We start from the raw sequence: 19,947 nt of genomic DNA on the forward strand, positions 1-19,947 counted from the left end.
AGTATTAATTTCATGAGACTGCAAATAGCCAAAATAATCCTGAAAAAGGAGAACAGAGATGGAAGTCTCACTCCTTTTTATTTCAAAGCTTCCTATAAAGCATCAGTAGTCAAAATACTGTGGTACTGACATAAAAACAACATAAAGATCAGTCAAATAGAATACAGAGCCCAGAAATAAACCCTTGCATATATGTCAAGCAATTTTCAACCAAGGTGCCAAGACCATTCAATGAGGAAGAGCTATTCTTTTCAACAAGTGGTTTTGGGAAAACTAGATATCCACATGTAAAGAATGAAGTTGGCCCTTACTTTATACTATATACTATAATTAGCATCATGGAGCAAAGAACTAAGGGTAAGAGCTAAAGCTATAAAACTCTTAAAATGGGAAAAAAACTTTATGACATTAGATTTGGCAATTTCTTGGATATTATACTCTAAGCACCAGCAACAAAAGAAAAAACCTGACTGGACATTGTCATAATTAAAAACCAAATTTTGTGCAACAAATGATACTATCAGCAGAGGAAAAGGGTAACTGTGGAATGGGAGAAAATCTTTACAGATCATTTTTTCTGTTAAATGATTACTATTCTTAATTTAATTGCTGTCTTTCTTCTAATATATATTTGCAGTATGATTTACCTTTGTGTCTTTTTGCCACCAAACCGAACCTCTTCTCTTAAAAGAGAGAAATGTGCCTCGTGACTTGTCAATCCAAGCATAATCTGTTGAAAATGATTAAAAAATGTTTCTATTCTCTAATTTTTTATAGTATGAGGTTCATAAAAGCAACCAAATAAAAAATGTCTATATAAGAAAAACACATGCTTATTTAATAAAAACAATTTATTAGCACATTAAACATACAAATATCAAAATGTGATCCCCTTATAGGTTATGAATGGGGTAAGGTAAGTGCACTTTTCTAAGAAAAAACGTTTACCTTAGAGTCACATGACTCTAATTAACTGCTACTCTCCCCACACCACCATCCCCTCTCCTAAGTCTCCCTCTTGGTTTTCACACTTTTCCACTTGCCAGGAGGGAGTAAGTAGGTAAGAAATTAAGGACTGTAGCTTTTCCATGATAAAGGAATGTAGGACTCTTTTGGGGGCTAGAATACCTCTAGTATGTGAAAATTAAAAAAAAAAAAAAAACTGGAAAAGGGCATTTTCATTTAATTTTCTCATATAGTATTTTAACGCCCAAAGTAAGTAAAATAGTCTGGTAAGACATATCAACCAGTTGCAAAATATATTGTTTATTTTATTTCAATCTTGATTCAAATAAAATAAGATGAAACACTTATGAAACAAATTAGGGAAATGAGAATACTAAATGGTTATCTGTATATTAAACAGTGATTGTTAATTTTTGTTTTATGTAGGATAATGGCATTAAGTTTTTTTTAAAATGTTTTAAAAATGTTTCTCTAGAGAAACATTAAGAAATACTTACAGATTAAACAATACAATGGGATATACTTCAAGAGTCAAGGGGAATAGGAGAAAGGAGACGACAGATGGTTAGGAATAAGAAAATGAAAATTAATTAAGGTGGATTAAAGTAAAAAATTATTTAAATTGGATAAAGGACATAGGAAGAGGAAGACTCATTATATTGTCTTCTCTACTTTATGTTTGAAAATTTCCATAGTAAAAAGTTAAAAAAAGCATAGTAAAGTTATTTGGGTCATGGAGTTAGCAAATCAAGCATTATTAAGTTATATATCAAGCATGAAGGTAAAAGTACCCTCTACCCTGATCTTGGCAGAATATTCAAAGCCCTAGGATCAGTCAAGTGTGAAGACTATAGAGATCCACTGATCATAAACTATGGCAAGAGTTCATTTTCCAACTGTTTTAGAACCCTAATAACAGAAGTAGCAATCTTTATTATGTCTCCAATATTTATCTCCACAGCCAGAAAGCTCCTTATGTAAGTCTCTGAGATATTTAACTACAATGGCATAAGGTTATAATAATAATAAACATTATACCTACCAAGTCAGCATCTAAACCATAAAGACAATGTCTGGTGTTTGGATCATGATCTGGCTTTGCTTTCTCGGATCTGATAAATTCCATGATTTTATGCTCTCCTTCTCCGGGAGTCTAAATATATGTTTAAAAAAAATGTGGTAATAATGCTATGCTTTAGAACATTAAATTTTTAAAAATCTCTTTAAATAAAAAAAGATAATAACCTCATGGCCTGAAAAGTAGATGGTAACTCCTTGCCACGACTTATCTGTAGAAATTTTCATATTTACAAAATACTTCAGATGTTCATGTAACCTGGCCATGAATTCAGTCCCTATAAATAAAAAGTTTTAAAAAGTTTAATCTGAGAGACATAAAAAAGTGAGTTCCCAGGGACAACATGAAATTGGATCTGGGTGTCTTAGATATAAGATCTCTAAAGGAAGTCAAAACCCCTTATGGTTATCCTGAAAAGCAAGTCATTTTGTACCTTTCTCTAGCAAATATTACAACTGTTTCTCATTTCACTGCTTACCCTAAAATGAAGTTAATGTCACATAGGTAAGTCAAGAAATGTTACTACTGCCTCAAGCTATGCTTCACATATTTTCACACCAGGGCAGTTTCATCTCTCTAATGAAATTCAATCTTCTATTTCCTTTGCTGGATTCTCAATTTTTTTTTTTTAAAGGCATGCAGCTTTAATCAGATTGCTAATTACCACAACTATTATTATTATTACTACTCTTTACCTGGAAAATTATTGTTATCCTGGAAACTGAGTCTATAATGATTACATTCCAGGAAAAGTCCAAATGGTCAAGAGTCAATGGCAATGCAGTCTTAAATCACAATTAGGATAAAATTGGTTATTAAATTAAGCAATATATGATAAAGGCACTTAAATAAAAGACAAATACCACAGTTAGTGAAGAATCCATGAGTAAGTAAGATTTTAAGATTGTTTTTCAAAGTAAAGGTTTATAATGATAGTAGACAAAGCTCTAAAAAGTATAGAGTTTGTTGCTGCATACAAAGTTAAACTAATAATACTGATAAATTCATTAAAGTCATAGAATTTTTAACTGCCTTTAAGAAATGCAATAGTAAGTGTCCTGGACTAGGAGAATAGGTTCCCTATCCTGAAAGAACACACTGAATCTGGGTGAGCCACAACCTCACTAGGTCAGTGTTCATACAAATAAATGGTGGGAGTAGGATGGATCTTGTAAGATCCTTCTAGGTTTGGAGTTCTGTGCATCTGGGAGAGTCCTGTCCACAAATACTCTTATTGACATCTGTAAATCCCCAGAGTGGATCTTCATAGGAGCACTTATAATCAAGGTGACCAAAACATCTCCTGAGGACATACAACTGAGAAAACAGCAAGTGGAATCTTAAGGACAAAATAAGTAGAGGCTAGGGAAAAAAACAAAAACAAAAACACAAAACCCCAAAACAAAACACTTTTGAAAAAAAAAAATTACATTTACATTTAAATCTCCCAGAATTTGGGGCACCTGGGTGGCTCAGTCAGTTAAGTGTCTGCCTTATGCTCAGGTCATGATCCTGGGGTCCTGGGATCTAGCCCCATGTTGATCATCAGGGAATCCGCCTCTCCCTCTCCCTCTGCATATATGCGTGGTCTCAATCTCGCTATTTCTCAGATATATAAATAAAATCTTAAAAAAAATCTCTCAGAATTTTTCTCTCAGTGAATTTACCTGGTGTAATGCAGTTGGAATCAAATCTGGCCTCTGTAGGAAGAGTTTCTCCTTTTTCTAATGCCTTTTTTATTTTGTCTTCTGCTTCCTTTGCCGACCTTAAATGTTAAGGAAAAAAAATATCTTAAGGTTTCTGGGGAAAAGTACAGATCTTCCCATCAAGTAAACTGTTATTTAGATGCTTTTGTAACTAAAATGCTAGTTAATCAATTTAGGTTCAAAACATAATACAAATTTTGATAGTAACTGATAAAGATGAGCCTCAGAATTGTCCATTTTTAATTAAAGAATTGAGTTTTTCCGAGAAAGGACTATAGAAGTAGAGTATTATCACAGTATAAAACTGAGAACATTATAAATAGTTATAAAGTAATTCTTTTCTTATTATAAGTATATAACAAATCAACTTTACAAACAAGCTCAAAAGTTAAGCATTAGGGATTCATTATATATACTATAGTCTATGTTTAATAATAACATCAAGCAAGTACACTATTAAAGTGATCTAAGATTATTATATAAAAATTACTTAAAGTTGTAATGGTTATCTTTGAGTTTCCTCTAAAAACATTTAAAATAAAAGACTAATAATATTAATGGCATCATTTGCCAAAATCATCTCATTTTTGAGGCAATAGGATTTACTAGAAAGAACATGAGTTTTGTTTTATTTTCTTTTTTTAAGATTTTATTTATTTATTCATGAGAGCCAGAGAGAGAGAGAGAGAGAGAAAGAGAGAGAGAGAGAGAGAGAGAGGCAAAGACACAGGCAGAGGGAGAAGCAAGCTCCATGTAGGGAGCCTGATGTGGGACTCGATCCCGGGTCTTCAGGATCATGCCCTGGGCTGAAGGCAGCGCTAAACCGCTGAGCCACCCAGGGTGCCCGAACATGAGTTTTAGAGTCAGAAAGACCTAGGTCTGAATACAGGTATCCCAATTCCTGTTCTGGAACCTATTTGTGGCACACTGTATGCCATTGGCATTTAAGTTAGGAAGCTCTCCTTTATGTATATTTCCTACTACCTTGCTACTAGCTCTATCTACTGTGCCCTGTGGAATTGTATTTCTATGATAAACAAACTCTTTTTCATATGTAACCTCTCCCTTACCAATCTCCTCAATATAACAAACACTCTTAAGATATCAACTTGTTTGCAATTTCTCCAAAGGGAGCCATTTTTTCTTGTAGCTATTTGCATGGTGTTGTCATTCACTGAAATAGGAAACAGAAGGTAGCTTTGAAATGAACTTCAGTTCTGAACATATTAAACCTGAAATGTATCTGTGGAATCCAAAAGGAGACATTTAGGAGATATTTGGATATATAAGTGTTCTGGAGAGAGAGAGATCCACCAGAAAGATAAATTTGGGAGTCATCAGTATAGACACAGTAATTAATACCACTGGTTAAGATCACTCAGGACCAAGGATAGAACCTTAATAAAAATCAATATGTAAGAAAAAGGAAGAAGAGAAGATAACATGATGACAAAGAGAGCGTCATCACATAAAGATCAAGGAAAGGGGGCAGCCTGGGTGGTTCAGTAGCTTAGCGCCGCCTTCAGCCCAGGGCCTGATCCTGGAGACCAGGGATCGAATCCCACATCAGGCTCCCTGCATGGAGCCTGCTTCTCCCTCTGCCTGTGTCTCTGCCCTTCTCTCTCTCTCTCTCTGGTCTTTCATGAATAAATAAATAAAATCTTAAAAAAAAAAAAAAGATCAAGGAAAGGAAGTTCAAGAAAGAAAGAATGGTCAACATTGTTAAACACTATAGATAAATGAAGTAATATACAGGGAGAATTATTCTTCAGATTTAGCCGTAAAGCATCTATTTGTAATCTTATAAGGAAGTTTTAGTGGTAGGGATAAGTGCCAGACGGCAGCATATTTAAAAGTAAGAGATGCAGAAAGATTACAATTAAAGACTATGAATGGAGGAAAAAAAATCTCTTTGGAGAAGGAGAAAAAGTTAACTGTGGGATTTCAGGGAAATATGGTACACTCAATGCCAGCACAGTATTTAGTAAATGGTTGTTGTGGTTATGGTCGATTGGCCCTCAATATCCATTCTATTCTCTTAGTTTGTCTTCTGATACTGGAAAGGTTAGAAAGCTAAAAAGTGAAGTCTCAGGGTCCCTTGCAGCCAGGTGATTGGATATAATAACTTAGATATTGTCAGTTTGATGCTTCCATAAAGGTTTGGAAGGTGGAAGTGTGGTGAAGTCTGGGTTTGTGGGCTGTGTGTTTCATCAATAGTAGAAGAGCTCTCAATATTCAGTAGTTTTGTAGGTACTGAGAAGCAAGGTGTAGGCCAGATCGGCCAGGTATACTCGGGCTCTGGAGCTAACAGATTCAGTGATGGCTTCCTGATTGCTGAACTTTAAAGTGATACATTTTTGGAGCCAATATTTCGGAGCCTCTGAACTGCTCACCTTCCTGAATGTAGTAATAGCACCACTGGTGGGTCAGTTCTGTGGTGCTGTTCTAAAATCATTCTTGAAGGGTCACTTAAATTCCTATCCTTTTGGCTCTTGCAATAATTTTTATAAACACCTTGTTCTTTGTATTATATTCCCTTCTGCTTAAAATAGCCAGGCTTCTATTTCTGCAACTGAACAATGATTGATAGAGTAGGTTCATATAATCCTTTCTCAACACTAGATTTTCTGGCCCAGTAGCTCCCCCAAATTGGTTTAACAAATATCAGGGGAGTCTGGTAAAAACAGTTTCCAGAGCCCAATTTTTAAAGATTCAAATTAATTAAGTTTGGGTGGTATGTGAGGATCTAAATTTTAGTAAAAGATGGTCCTTGTCCTTAAAGATTTCACAGTTGTTCCAATACCTTCAGTGTCTTTTCTCTTTTGATATTTAAATCACTACTTTTTATCATTCTTTCCTCTTTTTCACTGTACACTTCCACCTTCCTTGATGATTTCCATATTTGATTTACAGATGCGTTTTCTACTCCTTTACCTGCTGTCATGATGAAAGGATTCATTATTCTAAGAACCCATCATACACACTGGACTCTGAGTTTCTAGCCATCACTTCTAACAACCCTCTTTACTTTACTTATTCTACTCATATACAGGATACAGCATGATCTCATTGTTTTTTTAGAACTATTCCACAGGCCCAGGATTTTGACTTTAAAACTCTATGTATCTCTTCTCATCCTGTTATTTTTCCTACTGTCCAATTCACACACTGGGGCTGGTAATACCTCAAGTGTCCTAACTCAGTTCTACTCTCATACTCCATCAAATCACTTTCTCTCTAGTCTCACCTGCCTATCTACCTATCCAATTTGGACCCATGCTCAATCAGAGTCAGCATCTAGCCCAGGGTGTGGGCATTCAACAAATGTTTGTTGAATTAAATTGTCAATGTTTCCATTAGAACAATCTCTCATTTCACTCTGTAGTTCTCTAGTTCAGGGCAGACTATTAGAGGAGCTTTCTCTACTACAGCTGACCCTTGAACAACCAGGTTTGAATTGAGTGGGTCCACCTGTACGTGGATTTTTTTTCAATAAATACAGTATATTACTATAGATCTATTTTTTCTTCCTTCTGATTTTCTTAATAACATTTTCTTTTCTCTAAGCTTACTTTACCGTAAGAATACAGTATATAATATATACGACATACAAAATATGCATTATGTTATTGCTAAGGCTTCTAGTCAACAGTAGTTAAGTTTTTGGGGCATCGAGTTATATGCAAATTTTTGACCATGTGGAGACTGGTGCTCCTTACATTTCAAGTGTCCAGGGTCAACTGTACCGCTATTTCCAAATTATTGAGAAGTTTGAAAAATTTGTGATATAGAACAATAGTAACAACAGCCCAACACATGCTTTGAGAATGACCTCACTTGAATTACTAATTTGTACACTTGATTGATAAAATGTGATGTAATTAGTTATTTCCATTTCTGGGGGAATTTAAGCAGAAAAGATATTTGAACAGAAGATGTAGTGCACTAAGTCAATTATCTTTAAAATAATACATTTTACTAATTTAAATAGTACTCTAGGGCAGCCTGGGTGGCTCAGTGGTTTAGCACCACCTTCAGCCCAGGATCTGATCCTGGAAACCTGGGATCGAGTCCCACGTCGGGCTCCCTGCATGGAGCTGGCTTCTCCCTCTGCCTGTGTCTCTGCCTCTCTCTCTCTCTATGTCTCATGAATAAATAAATAAAATCTTAAATAAATAAATAAATAAATAAATAAATAAATAAATAAATAAATAAATAGTATTCTAAAATAAACCACAAATATTTTACCTAAAACGCCTCCCCCGCTGCTGGTTCATTTTTGCTCGAGGAGCCACACCATCAACAGCCATAAAGAACACTTTCCTAGGTTTAATAATGCGAAATAACACCTCCAAGTAGTGAAAAATATCAGTAAAGATTTTATCATCTGAAATTCTGAAGTGAACATCATCATCATTAGGATGGGAACACTGATGTATGATTCCATTCATATCCAGGTACAAGTTGTCAAATTCAGGAATCTAAAAAAATAAAGAAAAATGATCAAGATTGTTACTATAATCAACAACGGATATTTAAGCAGCTGGGAAAAGCAGCTGATAAAAAGCAGGATATAGGGGCATTCTTATTATATAAAAATTGAGAAAATAATCACAGTTGAATAAAAAAAGTAAAGAAAAAATGAACAGGAGAAATTGGCAAGATGGAGACATACGGCTATATGATGCCCCAACAGATTGATCAAATTTACTGGCAGGAAATGATCTACTTATTTTAAATAAGATAGATAACCTGGGAAAATACTAAATGAAGTGCTTGGTTCATTTGGGACTCAAACTATTAGTTTGACATCAAGTTCTTAAAGCCTCAATTTCCTCTATACATGGGTAATAGGATGCCCATTTAAAAGGCTCTTTGTACATGGTCATTAAGAGATTTTACAAATGATTTAAAGCCTGAGTGTATATTTGGTTTCACTGAAGCGGAGTCACTGATTTGGTCATATTAGAAAGCTTAGATTACGCCAAATAATTCAGAAAACTTTGAAAACTGATTTCTTGTTTTTGATATGTGGATTAAAAATTTCCTAAACTTTGGCTAAAGTGATTACTCTTTATAAAAAGATTTTCAGGGATCCCTGGGTGGCTCAGCGGTTTAGCGCCTGCCTCTGGCCCAGGGCATGATCTTGGAGTCCTGGGTCAAGTCCCACATCAGGCTCCCTCTGCATGGAGCCTGCTTCTCCCTCTGCCTGTGTTTCTGCCTCTCTCTCTCTCTGTGTCTCTCATAAATAAACAAAATTTCTTAAAAAAAAAAAAAAAAGACTTTCATGGCTCTGGCTCTCATTGATTTTCCCTTTAGTTAAATGTTTGTGAGCAGGCAGCCTGGGTGGCTCAGTGGTTTAGCTCCGCCTTCAGCCAGGGCATGATCCTGGGTCCCAGGTCAGGCTCCCTGCATGGAGCCTGCTTCTCCCTCTGCCTATGTCTCTGTCTCTCTCTCTGTGTGTGTCTCTTGTGAATAAATAAAATCTTTAAAAAAAAAAGTGTCGAAAATTAATTTAAAAAAATAAATGAATGTGAGCAAGTAAGGGGAACACTACTGAAACAAATATACACTAACAAGGAAATGAAATGGGCACCACTTAATAGTTGTAATATCTAATATAATTAAAGAATTTTAGAGTAGTCTGGCTTTCATACTAACTAAAGAAAAATATTCTGAATTTTCAAACGTAAAAATATTAATAAGCTTATATAAACTTAATGAGGGGAATCTCTGAAAAGCTTCAAGTTTTATCATATGTACAGAAACGATACATTCTCCTACTACTGAGAAAACGGTATGCCCTTGAATTTGGGGAATGTAAAGTTTTGGCCTTAGAATCAATGACCACCATAAAAACATACTGATTAAATGCCAATTTATAAAGGATTGTACCAGGCATGACATAAAAAATGTGAATGCTCTTATTGAGTAATAGGCTCAAATGTAATTCTTACAATTGTGAGCATGAGATTTTAAAAGTACACTCAAGATTTACTGTTTGCTTCAAAAATTCTGAAAACTTCAATCAAAATCTCAAGGTGAGCACTTTACAGTTTCCCTAGGACAATAAATATGCAAGAAAGAATATAAAAAAGAAAAGTAAATAAGGGAAATCTGCTTTATATGATTAAAAATTATAAAGGCTTAAACAAAAGATTTTATAAAGTAGTCCATATGTATATAAAAGAGGCATTTCAAACCAGTAAAAGAAAGGGATGTGGTACCTAGTTAACTATTTGGAAATAAAACACAACTGTATCTCGTCTTATAACACAATAAATTCCAGAAAGAGATTAAAAATTTTAAAGTGAGAAATATAAGTAAAAAAAGTTATATACAAATATTTTAGTACTTTTAGGGTGGGGAAAGCCTTTGCACAAACACAAACCAAATGATGAAGTTGGCAATCTATTTTTTACATCTGTAGGGTCAAAAAAGAAGTGCTAAAAACAGGTTTAACTGAAAATGACAAAATGCAGGGAAATACTTGCAAATTAGAAATAAAGTCAACATTCTCAATATACATAAAATCCTCAAAATAAGTAAGAAAAAGAGCAAATTTTTAAAGTAAGCATGGAAAATGCACAGCAACTCAAAAAAGAGACAAAAGTCTGATAAGCATATGAAAAAAAGTTCAACATGCTCAAATTTCAAATTAAAATAATATATCATTCCCCCCTCATGTTAGCAAAGATTAAAAAAAATGATGTTACCCAGTTATTGGCAAGGTTTTGGGGAAATGGATATTTCATATATCATTAAAAGTAACAGTCAGCATCTACTAAGCACTCGTTAAGTACCAAACATTGGGCCAAACATTTATTATCCATTATTTCACTAAATTATGATAACTTTTTTTTTTTTTTTTATGATAGTCACACACAGAGAGAGAGGCAGAGACACAGGCAGAGGGAGAAGCAGGCTCCATGCACCGGGAGCCTGACGTGGGATTCGATCCCGGGTCTCCAGGATCGCGCCCTGGGCCAAAGGCAGGCGCCAAACCGCTGCGCCACCCAGGGATCCCCTATGATAACTTTAAAGAGAAATATTTAGATTCCCTATTTACAGAAGAGGAAAATCCCAGGTCTAGAAAAGAAAGAGATGGCATTCACACCCAGTAGTGTGATGGGACTATAAACTGGTGTAACTAATATGAAAATATATGTCAAAAAAAAAAAAAAACTAATATGAAAATATATGTCAACGGGATCCCTGGGTGGCGCAGCGGTTTGGCGCCTGCCTTTGGCCCAGGGTGCGATCCTGGAGACCCAGGATCGAATCCCACGTCAGGCTCCCGGTGCATGCAGCCTGCTTCTCCCTCTGCCTGTGTCTCTGCCTCTCTCTCTCTCTGTGACTATCATAAATAAATAAAAATTAAAAAATATATATATATATGTCAAAATTTGAAGCATGTACATCTCTGACCAGGATTTCTACTGCAGGAAACTTACTCTGAGAAATAATCAGAAATGTGGACAAACATATAAGCACAAGAATATTAATGGAAGTACTGTTTAGAAAAGGTAAAAAATGAAATAAAATGCCTAATAAGGGACGCCTGGGTGGCTCAGTGGTGGAGTGTCTGCCTTTGGCTCGGGTCGTCGTCCTGAGATCAAGTCCCACATTGGACTTCCTGCGGGAAGCCTGCTTCTCCTTCTGTCTATATCTCTGCCTCTCTTTCTCTCTGTGTCTCTCATGAATAAATAAATAGAATCTTAAAAAAAAAAAAAGCCTAAGAATAGAAAACTGATGATGGTACATCTACACAATGGAATACTACATAGCTATTACAAATTATGATATACATTCTTATTTGACAGTAGATATTGTGTATAATACAAATGGTCAAATGATAAAAGCAGACTATAAAACAGCAGTCATATTATCCCATTTATAGAAAATATCTACATGTGTATCTGCATTCTGCATATAAAGGTCAAGAGTATATGGAAACAAGATGTTACTGGTTAACCCTCAATGATGAAATTTCAGTTGTTTCTTATTTTCCTTTGGACAATATAACAACTTTTACATCTTTCTGGGTTATATTAATTTGTACATAATGAGCACATACCTTCCTTTATAATCTGAAAAAAACCTGTAATTGTCCTTTTAGAAGAGAAATTTTTAAAATTCTCTTAGGTTTCAGATTAGTAAGTAAAATACAGAATGACTGAATAACCACTGTCTAATTCAGTGAAGAAAATGAGAACATTCAAGAGAATCTTGCTCCTTCACAAATACATATTATTGGGGGAAAAAAAAACAAAACAAAAAAGGAAAGAGACAAACCAAGAAAGAGACTTTTAACTATAGATAACAAACTCAGGATTGCTAGAGGGGACGTGCGCGGGGCGGGGGTGTTGGTTCAATAGGGGAAGGGGATTAAGGACAGCATGGTTAGGATGAGCACCAGGTGTTGTAGGTAAGTGACAAATCACTAAACTCTACACCTGAAGCTACTATTACACTGTTTGTTAACTAACTGGGATTTACATAAAAATGGGGGGAGACCCTAAATGCATAATACTGAGTTATGACCTCTGTAAATTAGAAATTCTGATGTTATTTTATATTTTTACCTGTCCTCAATCTCCGTATCTAATTACTTAGGTTTTGTTTTTTAAATTTAACTTCCAAAATGTCTCTAGAATCTTACCCTCCTAACCATTCCCATTGTGCTAGTCAATCTCATTATTTTCTCCAATCCCCAGATTTCCTGCCTGAGTTCAAGCCCTCAGTTTTCCAACTAGACTGCTTGCTTCATTTTTCTCTCCTACCACATCTTAGTTAGCCATTTTTATTTTATTTTATTTTATTTTTTTAAAGATTTTATTTATTTATGAGAGAGAGGCAGAGACACAAGCAGAGGGAGAAGCAGGCTCCATGCAGGGAGCCCGACGTGGGACTCGATCCCAGGTCTCCAGGATCACGCCCTGGGCCGAAGGCGGCGCCAAACCGCTGAGCCACCCAGGCTGTCCAGTTAGCCATTTTTCTAATACATACTCTGATCATGTTGCTTCTATACTTAAAGCTGTATGATACTATAAACCCTTAATGCCATAAAAGGTTCTGTATGATTTGGCTGTTACCTCTCCCATCAATTCCATGTTCTTTCCTGTTAACAACATATAGTCTACAAGCTAACTACAGACAGTACATTACTTTGAGAGCCCTAAATGTGCTGGGCTGCTCCAAACCTCTGTGACTCTACAGACACTGCTACTACTTCTTGAAATGCTTTTCTTTCCTTTATGCTTTTTCTTCCACTGATCTTGCAGATTTTGACTCAGCTTTCAAGACCCAGCTCAGGTATCTTTGTCTAGAAGTTTTTCTGTACTTACCCAAGGGGACATAATACTCTTTTCTCTATGTCATATCTTGTTTTTGTGTTCCCAAGGTATACAAGAATGCCAGGTACATATATTACATGCTCTATACATTTTTGTTGGGTGCTTAAGTGTAATGTCTGTCTTTTCCTGCTAAACTGTGAGTTCCTCAAAAGCAAGGTCTCTGATTTAGCAGAAAAGGACAGACATTATTACACTTAAGTATCTGGTCATGTTTAGAACTCTTGGCACAATATCTGACACAAAGTTGCAAATAAAAATATTTAATAATCAATAAAAAGTTAAGCTCTCCCTTTACTGAATGTGAAAGCACATGCAGGCTCTAACACTTTGAATCTGCATTCTCACTGCTTTAAATTGTGGTTAAGTATTAACATTTTAGTATCTAATTTTCTCAAAACAGTAGTTTCTTTTTGTTAGTGTAACTTTGTATCCTACTTAGTGTGGCTGCAAAATGTCTTTTTCAAAAAGACAATATATATTTGACTGTTTAAGAGAGCTGTGACCAATTCTTTTGTCACAGTCCTTTAATCCTATTTATCTGAATCCCAAGACTTTATTGCTTCAATTCATTTTTTAACATGCATATTTTATTTATTTTATTTTGGAGGGGTAGAGGGAGAGAATCTTAAACAGGCTCCATGCCCAGCACAGAGCTCACTCTCACAACCTTGAGATCATGACCTAAGTTGAAATCAAGAGTTGGACACTTAACCAAGTGAATCATCCAGGCACCCCTTTAACAAGCATGCTTTAAAGCATACTACATATACTATGCATATTTTTATATGCAATGTTTTTACATACTATGATTCTTTATATGTTATAATAATATGCTATGGTTAATAAATTCCTTCACTCAATAACTATTCACCGAAGACCTATTATGTACCACAAAAGCAGAGATGATATTATAATGAGGAACATATATATCTGACGAAAACTTGGCCTTTGTAAAACAAAGGTCATACAACTAAGATTACAAACTCTTAGAGCATATGCAGTTCTCTTTGTGATTACAATCTAGTACAGCACTATTGTAATAGTTAAGATCTGGGGTGCCTGGGTGGCTCAGTCAGTTAAGCATCCAAGTCTTGATTTCAGCTCAGGTCAGGATCTCAGGGTTGTGAGATCTAGCACTGCTCCATGCTGGAGGCATGGAGCCTGCTTCCCATTCTCTCTCTCTCTCTCTCCCCCTTTCCCCTAGCTTGCTTACGAGTACTGTCTCTCTCTCAAAATATAATAATAATAATAATAATAACAACAGCTAAGATCTGTTAAGCACTTGCCATAAACTATACAGATTTAAATGCTTTACAGTTGACCCTTGAACATAGGTTTGAACTGCATGGGTCCACTTACATGTGGATTTTTTTCAATAAATACAGTACGGTACTGTCAATGTATTTTCCTATAATTTTCTTAATATTTTCTTTTCTCTAGCTTACTTTATTTTAAGAATACAATATACAATACATATAACATACAAAATATGTGTTAATTAGATGTTTATCTTATCAGTAAGGCTTCCAGTCAACACTAGTAATAGCAGTTAAGTTTTGGGGGAGTCAAAGTTATACTTGGATTTTTGACTGTGTGGGAGGTCGGTGCTCCTAATTTTTCAAAGCCAACTGTATGTGCATTCACTTACTTAAGCATAGCAATCCTAGAATTATTATCTCCATTTTGTAGCTGAGAAAATTGAGTCACAAAATGATTAGTTACTCACCAATAGCTAGTAAGGTAAGTGTTGGAGCTAAACTTGAAACCAAGCAGAACTGCTGTGGAGCAGTATTTCTTAACCTTCTGTCACTATTGTCCCTCTTGCAGGTAGCTCTTCAGATTTGTTTTTTTCTTACTCCAGTGGAATTTTATTACCACAGCTAAACTGTCTGTTTTTGCACTGTGGCACTTTAATATGTAACCCTCCACCCTCTCAACAATTCTGGCCTCCTTGGAGCGATATTGTTCCTTTTCATCATGCGTACTCTGATGCCTGCAATTTACCACAGTGGTAAAATATACATAACAAAATTTGCCATCTTAACCATTTTTAAGTGTACAGTTCAACAGTGTTAAGTGCATTCACATGGTTACACCAGTGCCTGCACTTTTAAAGCCAATCTTCTATGCATTTTGCTACAGATTGTACAGAAGGAAACACAAGCTAACATTTCCATTGCTCTTGCATAGGGAGCATATCTGTTTTATCCTTTACTATATCTACTTCAGAACAATGTCTTGGCAAGTCACTTATGAGAATTCATAGGAGGCTGACTATTCTTGCCGTTTAAAGCCCCTTACTTACACATACTATAGGCTGTGTATAGACTATAGGCTATATAATTGGCCTACAGTCTTTTTGTGAATAATCTGCAGTTATCCTGTTCTCAGGTCCATCAGATATTGCCCCATTGCTTCCTTTTTCCTCTTGCAGGGATGCCAACACCAACTGGGTCTAGAGGCTATTGGTAGTTTGTCCCCACCTACTTGTATTTGGGGATTCACAGGGATACAGTGTTACATGGTTTTGTCATAAATGTTCTTTGGATTTCAAACTTTGCTATCTAGTTGCTCTGTTTTTATGTGAGGATTCAGAAAGACCAAAAAACAATGCTGTTGTCTTTACCACCACCATCTTCCCACAACCTATTCTTCCTCCAATCCCTTCCTTCTAGGACTAGTTTTCAAATCACTGTGACTGGGGTGGTTGGGTAGCTCGGCTGGTTGGGTGTCTGCCTTCAGCTGGGGTCATGATATAGGGTCCAGGGATGGAGCACCGTGTCGGGTTCCCTGCTCTGCGGGTAAGCTAACTTCTCCTTCTCCCTCTGCCATTCCCCTTGCTTGTGCTCTCTGATTTTGTCTCTCTGCCAAATAAATAAAATCTTAAAAAAAAAATAAATCACTGTAACTTACTTTGGCTTACTATCTTTTAAATACTGCTCAAGAGAGTAGCTGGTAACCCTTTATGACATTTGCTTTCTTTGCTGTTGTTGTTAACCACATGAATCAAATATTTTTGAAGGACAGCACTTTGATAAGCCAAGTTTTAAACCTATCCCTTTTGCCTTAAAGAGGCTATTTTTGTTCTTCAGTAAAACAAAACAAAACAAAACAAAACCCTCCTCAGGATGGTGAGAAGCCAGGACAGTTTCATCCAACCAAATTCTGCACTGAAGAGTACAGAGTAAAAATATCAATGAACAAATATTATGTTATCAAGCCATTCCAAATAACAATCACATTTTTTCCTCTTTGGAGATAAAGTGACTGATACATGGCAGGTACTCAGACTTTTGTTGAATGAATGACCTAGGCAAACCCAAAGTTGATGTCTATTTCTACAATGTAGTGGTAATCTTTTTTTTTTTTTTTTTTTCACTCTCTTCTCTGGGAAGAAATATCTTCCTAAATCTGACTCAAATAAATGAAAAATAATCTACTGTTCTGGAATTCTTGGTAAGCTTTTCTTCATTTACCGAATCTGATTGGGATCCAACAACAAAGTATCCCTTCTGGAAGTTTAACCTTATCTTCACGCTCACTGTACTTTTTAAAAGATTAAACCATAATTTAACAAACAGCCTGATGGTGTTGGCTAGATTATTTCCCCTGACCAATAAAATGTTACCCATCACAACGGATTCATTGGCTATACAAATATCAAAACTTTTTTTGCCCTGTAAAATGTAAAATGGACTAGAGATGTACCTACCAAAATCATTCAACGTGACAAACACTAACATTATCACCCAAAGTCTAGTTTACCTAATAGAGAACTGCTTATTTCTTTCCACAGTTCCAATATATAAACATTTTTGGAATCCTTGCATTGGAATATTACCACATCCCGGATTACACTCCAGATATTATTATTATTATGTTAGTGCTCTAGCAATCCATTTCTCTTTTTCTTCCTCCCTCTCCCGTGCACACGCACACGCACACACACTGAAGCCTCCAAATAACTGCCCCTGCCCGTCCAAGTGTATTTCTTCTGCTTTTGGAAAGCGGGATTCGCCCGACCTCCGGGATAATCGAAAATGAGTAACAAAAGGTACCATAAATGTGAACCACCGGCCGTGTCAAACACTCTCGGCGCTGGAGGTGGAGGGGATGCAGGTCCCGAGGAGGCACAGTAAACAAGGTGACTCGACTGCGGAGGCACTCATCACCGTTTGTACGTGGACCCGCCGCTGCCCTGGGGCCGGGGAGGGGACTCAGAGCGCCCGCTCCCGCGCCGCCGCCTCTCCGAGGGAGGACGCGGCTCCCCGGGCAGGGGAGCGGGGACTTCACGGAAGCGTCCGCCGCAGGACTCGGTTTCAGGACCCCGGAAGGCCCCGAGCCGCAGCGGAGCTGTCAGAACGGCCGCCATCCCCGCGGCTCTGCGCACAGAAACCAAACCCACGTCGTCGCCCTCATTCACATCATCCGGCTCTCCTCAAACCTTCCCCCGCCCTCCCGCCGCCGGGCACCCCGCAGACGGCGGGCAGAGAGGTGGAGGGAGGGTGGAGGGAGGGCTGCGGGGCCCCGGGTCCTCGGCCCGCCGAGCCGCTGGCCCCGCGCTCACCCACCTGATGCTCTTTCACCACTTCACTGAGGCAGGGATACCGCTCCGAGATCCATCGGTAAAACTTGGGGACTCCCATTTCGACCGTCAACGCTAATTCCAGTCAGGGCCAAACCGAAACCAAACGCCCCGCCGGGGCCTACGCCGCCGCCTCCGGCCGTCGCTCCGCGGATGACAACACACCGCCCGGCCGACCATAGAGAGCGCTCGCCGGGCCTAGAGCGGCCGGCTGGAGGCCGCATCGCCGGGGCGGGGCTCTAATCCCGGCGCTCTCTCGGCGGTTACGTCCAAGCGCGGCGGCGGGTCGGCTGACGGAGCTGGGCCTTGTGAGTAGGCGTGGGAGGGGTGTGAACCCTCGCGAGGCGGCGGCACGAGTGTGGGAACGCTGGTTTCTTCCTGACCGCCTGTGTCCTACGATTACCAATCTCAGTGTTTTTCAACACAAATTTGGAAAGATCTGGTGATTTATTTGATTTAGTTTATTTTGTTTGGAGAGGGGGAGGCTCCCCCCACCCCAGGAATATAACCCTACAACAAAGCTTCCAAATTAAAAACGTTTTATTCCAAATTATTTGTTGAAAAAAAAAAAGTCCTAACTCCTCTCCACCCCCGCTCAGCTTCCTATTCCAAATTATTTGTTGAAACAACAACAACAACAACAAAACATGTCCTAACTCCTCTCCACCCCCGCTCAGCTTCCTAAACTCAACATTAAGCTCCACAGGAAATGATACACTTTTCATATACATGGCTCTTGGTTTTTCTTGTTTTCCCCCATCACACTATACCGTACAAAAAAGCATAATTCTCTTAAGCGAACTTAGGTAAAATTTGAATGTAATAACCTCATTACTTTGTAAATACTGTGAATTATTTTAAGTCATCTGCTATAATTTTTTGTTGTTGCTCAAATTAATCCTCCTTTTGCTAGCTTGAACTTCAAAGAAAATTAATAAAAGTTATAAAATGAAATTAGGCTTGTTTCTTGCAAATACATCTTTTTAGAGCATAAAAACATAAGATGTTCCATTTCCCCAGTTATAATAAACAATATATATATTTAAGAAAGTAGTTTAGAAAAAAGAAAAAAAAGAAAGAAAGCAGTTTAGGGGGCCTGAGGGACTCAGTTAAATGTCTGCCTTGGCCTTAAATCATGATCCGGAGATCCTGGGATGGAGCCCCAAGTAGAGCTACCTCCCCGCTCAGTGGCGAGTCTGCTTCTCCGTCTCCCTTTGCCCCTTTCCCCGACTTGTGCGCTCTCACTCTCTCTCCTCAAATAAATAAATAATTTTTTTAAAAAAAGAAAGTTTATTTCTTAACAACATATATTATTTTAAATATTATTAACAATAAGGGAGTTAATACCAGTTGCTCTGAGAACATAAATTTATACTGTACTTTGGAATTGATTATACACAGTTAATACCAAATGCACTAATTTTAGATTATTAGCATATCCTTTGATGTAATTTTATTTCACATATATGGAGTCCAACCAAGGTACATTTGACACAGTAAGTTTTCATCAGTAGCTTCTTGTATAAGGTAATGTACATGTCCTTCAATAGATAATGGCAGCCCTGTCACTCTATTTCGGGTCTTGATTACACCTTGCAGTCGCTGCTCGATGTCAAGAACATGGGTCTTGGCCTAGTAAGAAGAAATTGAAAATCATAAGTGCTAAGAACCCAATAACCCCTGCATGTTGATAATTTGAAATTACTACTTTTTCTGGTATTTGACCAATGTTTATGTCATTTTATAAATCATTACCCCCTTTTAGGAGCAAATACAGACAAAACAGGAGAAATGAAACAAAACTGAGATACTGATTTTGAAGCTTGCAATGTTGATTTAACATCAACTGCAAGGACATTTTTTCTGGACTATGTGAAATACCAGGGAATCTCTTCCACATTACAATTCTAGAAAAAATTTACCCAGAAAATGTTAGGACTTCAACATTTGAATGAATATTCTAATAATAGCAACAATACTCTGAATGCCTAATATCAAGCTTATGTTACTATGTGCAAACGGAGTTCTAAGCTACTTGGAATGGTACACATTTCTCTCAATAGAAAGCTTATCAAAATGCAAAGTGAGATTGATGTTATTAGAATAACAATCTTCAATATATTCTCAATAAAAACGATTATCTGCAAACTTTGAGACTTCAACTAATATTAGTAAGGAGTGAATTGCTACATATTAAAGTTGAGACTGCTACTTTGTAAGTTCAGGCAATCTGTGTTCAACTTTTTCCCACTATTA

The 19,947-nt window shown here is 37.1% G+C and overlaps 2 protein-coding genes across 10 annotated transcripts in view; both read right to left on the reverse strand.

The window, feature by feature from the left end:
- Window positions 1-17,962, reverse strand: part of XRN1 (5'-3' exoribonuclease 1) — a 101,298-nt gene extending 83,336 nt beyond the window's left edge. For 2 of the 4 annotated variants that reach the window (XM_026018523.2, XM_026018522.2), the window contains exons 1-6: window positions 17,678-17,962; window positions 7,999-8,231; window positions 3,712-3,809; window positions 2,212-2,321; window positions 2,009-2,119; window positions 648-730 (exon numbers count right to left, since the gene is read on the reverse strand). In XM_026018523.2, coding sequence (XP_025874308.1) covers window positions 648-730; window positions 2,009-2,119; window positions 2,212-2,321; window positions 3,712-3,809; window positions 7,999-8,231; window positions 17,678-17,752 — 710 coding nt within the window. In that variant the 5' untranslated portion in view covers window positions 17,753-17,962. Of the gene's footprint in view, window positions 1-647; window positions 731-2,008; window positions 2,120-2,211; window positions 2,322-3,711; window positions 3,810-7,998; window positions 8,232-17,164; window positions 17,644-17,677 lie in introns of those variants that run through there. The other 2 variants (XR_011995294.1, XM_072727059.1) reach the window with 2 other exon arrangements.
- Window positions 17,963-18,961: 999 nt separating this feature from the next.
- Window positions 18,962-19,947, reverse strand: part of ATR (ATR checkpoint kinase) — a 93,798-nt gene continuing 92,812 nt past the window's right edge. For all 6 annotated transcript variants that reach the window (XR_011995293.1, XR_011995292.1, XM_026018512.2 and 3 more), the window contains one exon: window positions 18,962-19,323. Coding sequence is in view for 4 of the 6 variants with exons in the window: in XM_026018512.2 (XP_025874297.2) it covers window positions 19,150-19,323 (174 nt within the window). In the remaining 2 variants the exon portion in view is untranslated. The remainder of the gene's footprint in view (window positions 19,324-19,947) is intronic.

Source organism: Vulpes vulpes, chromosome 11, assembly GCF_048418805.1.
Source record: "Vulpes vulpes isolate BD-2025 chromosome 11, VulVul3, whole genome shotgun sequence".
Classification (NCBI taxonomy): Eukaryota; Metazoa; Chordata; class Mammalia; order Carnivora; family Canidae; genus Vulpes; species Vulpes vulpes.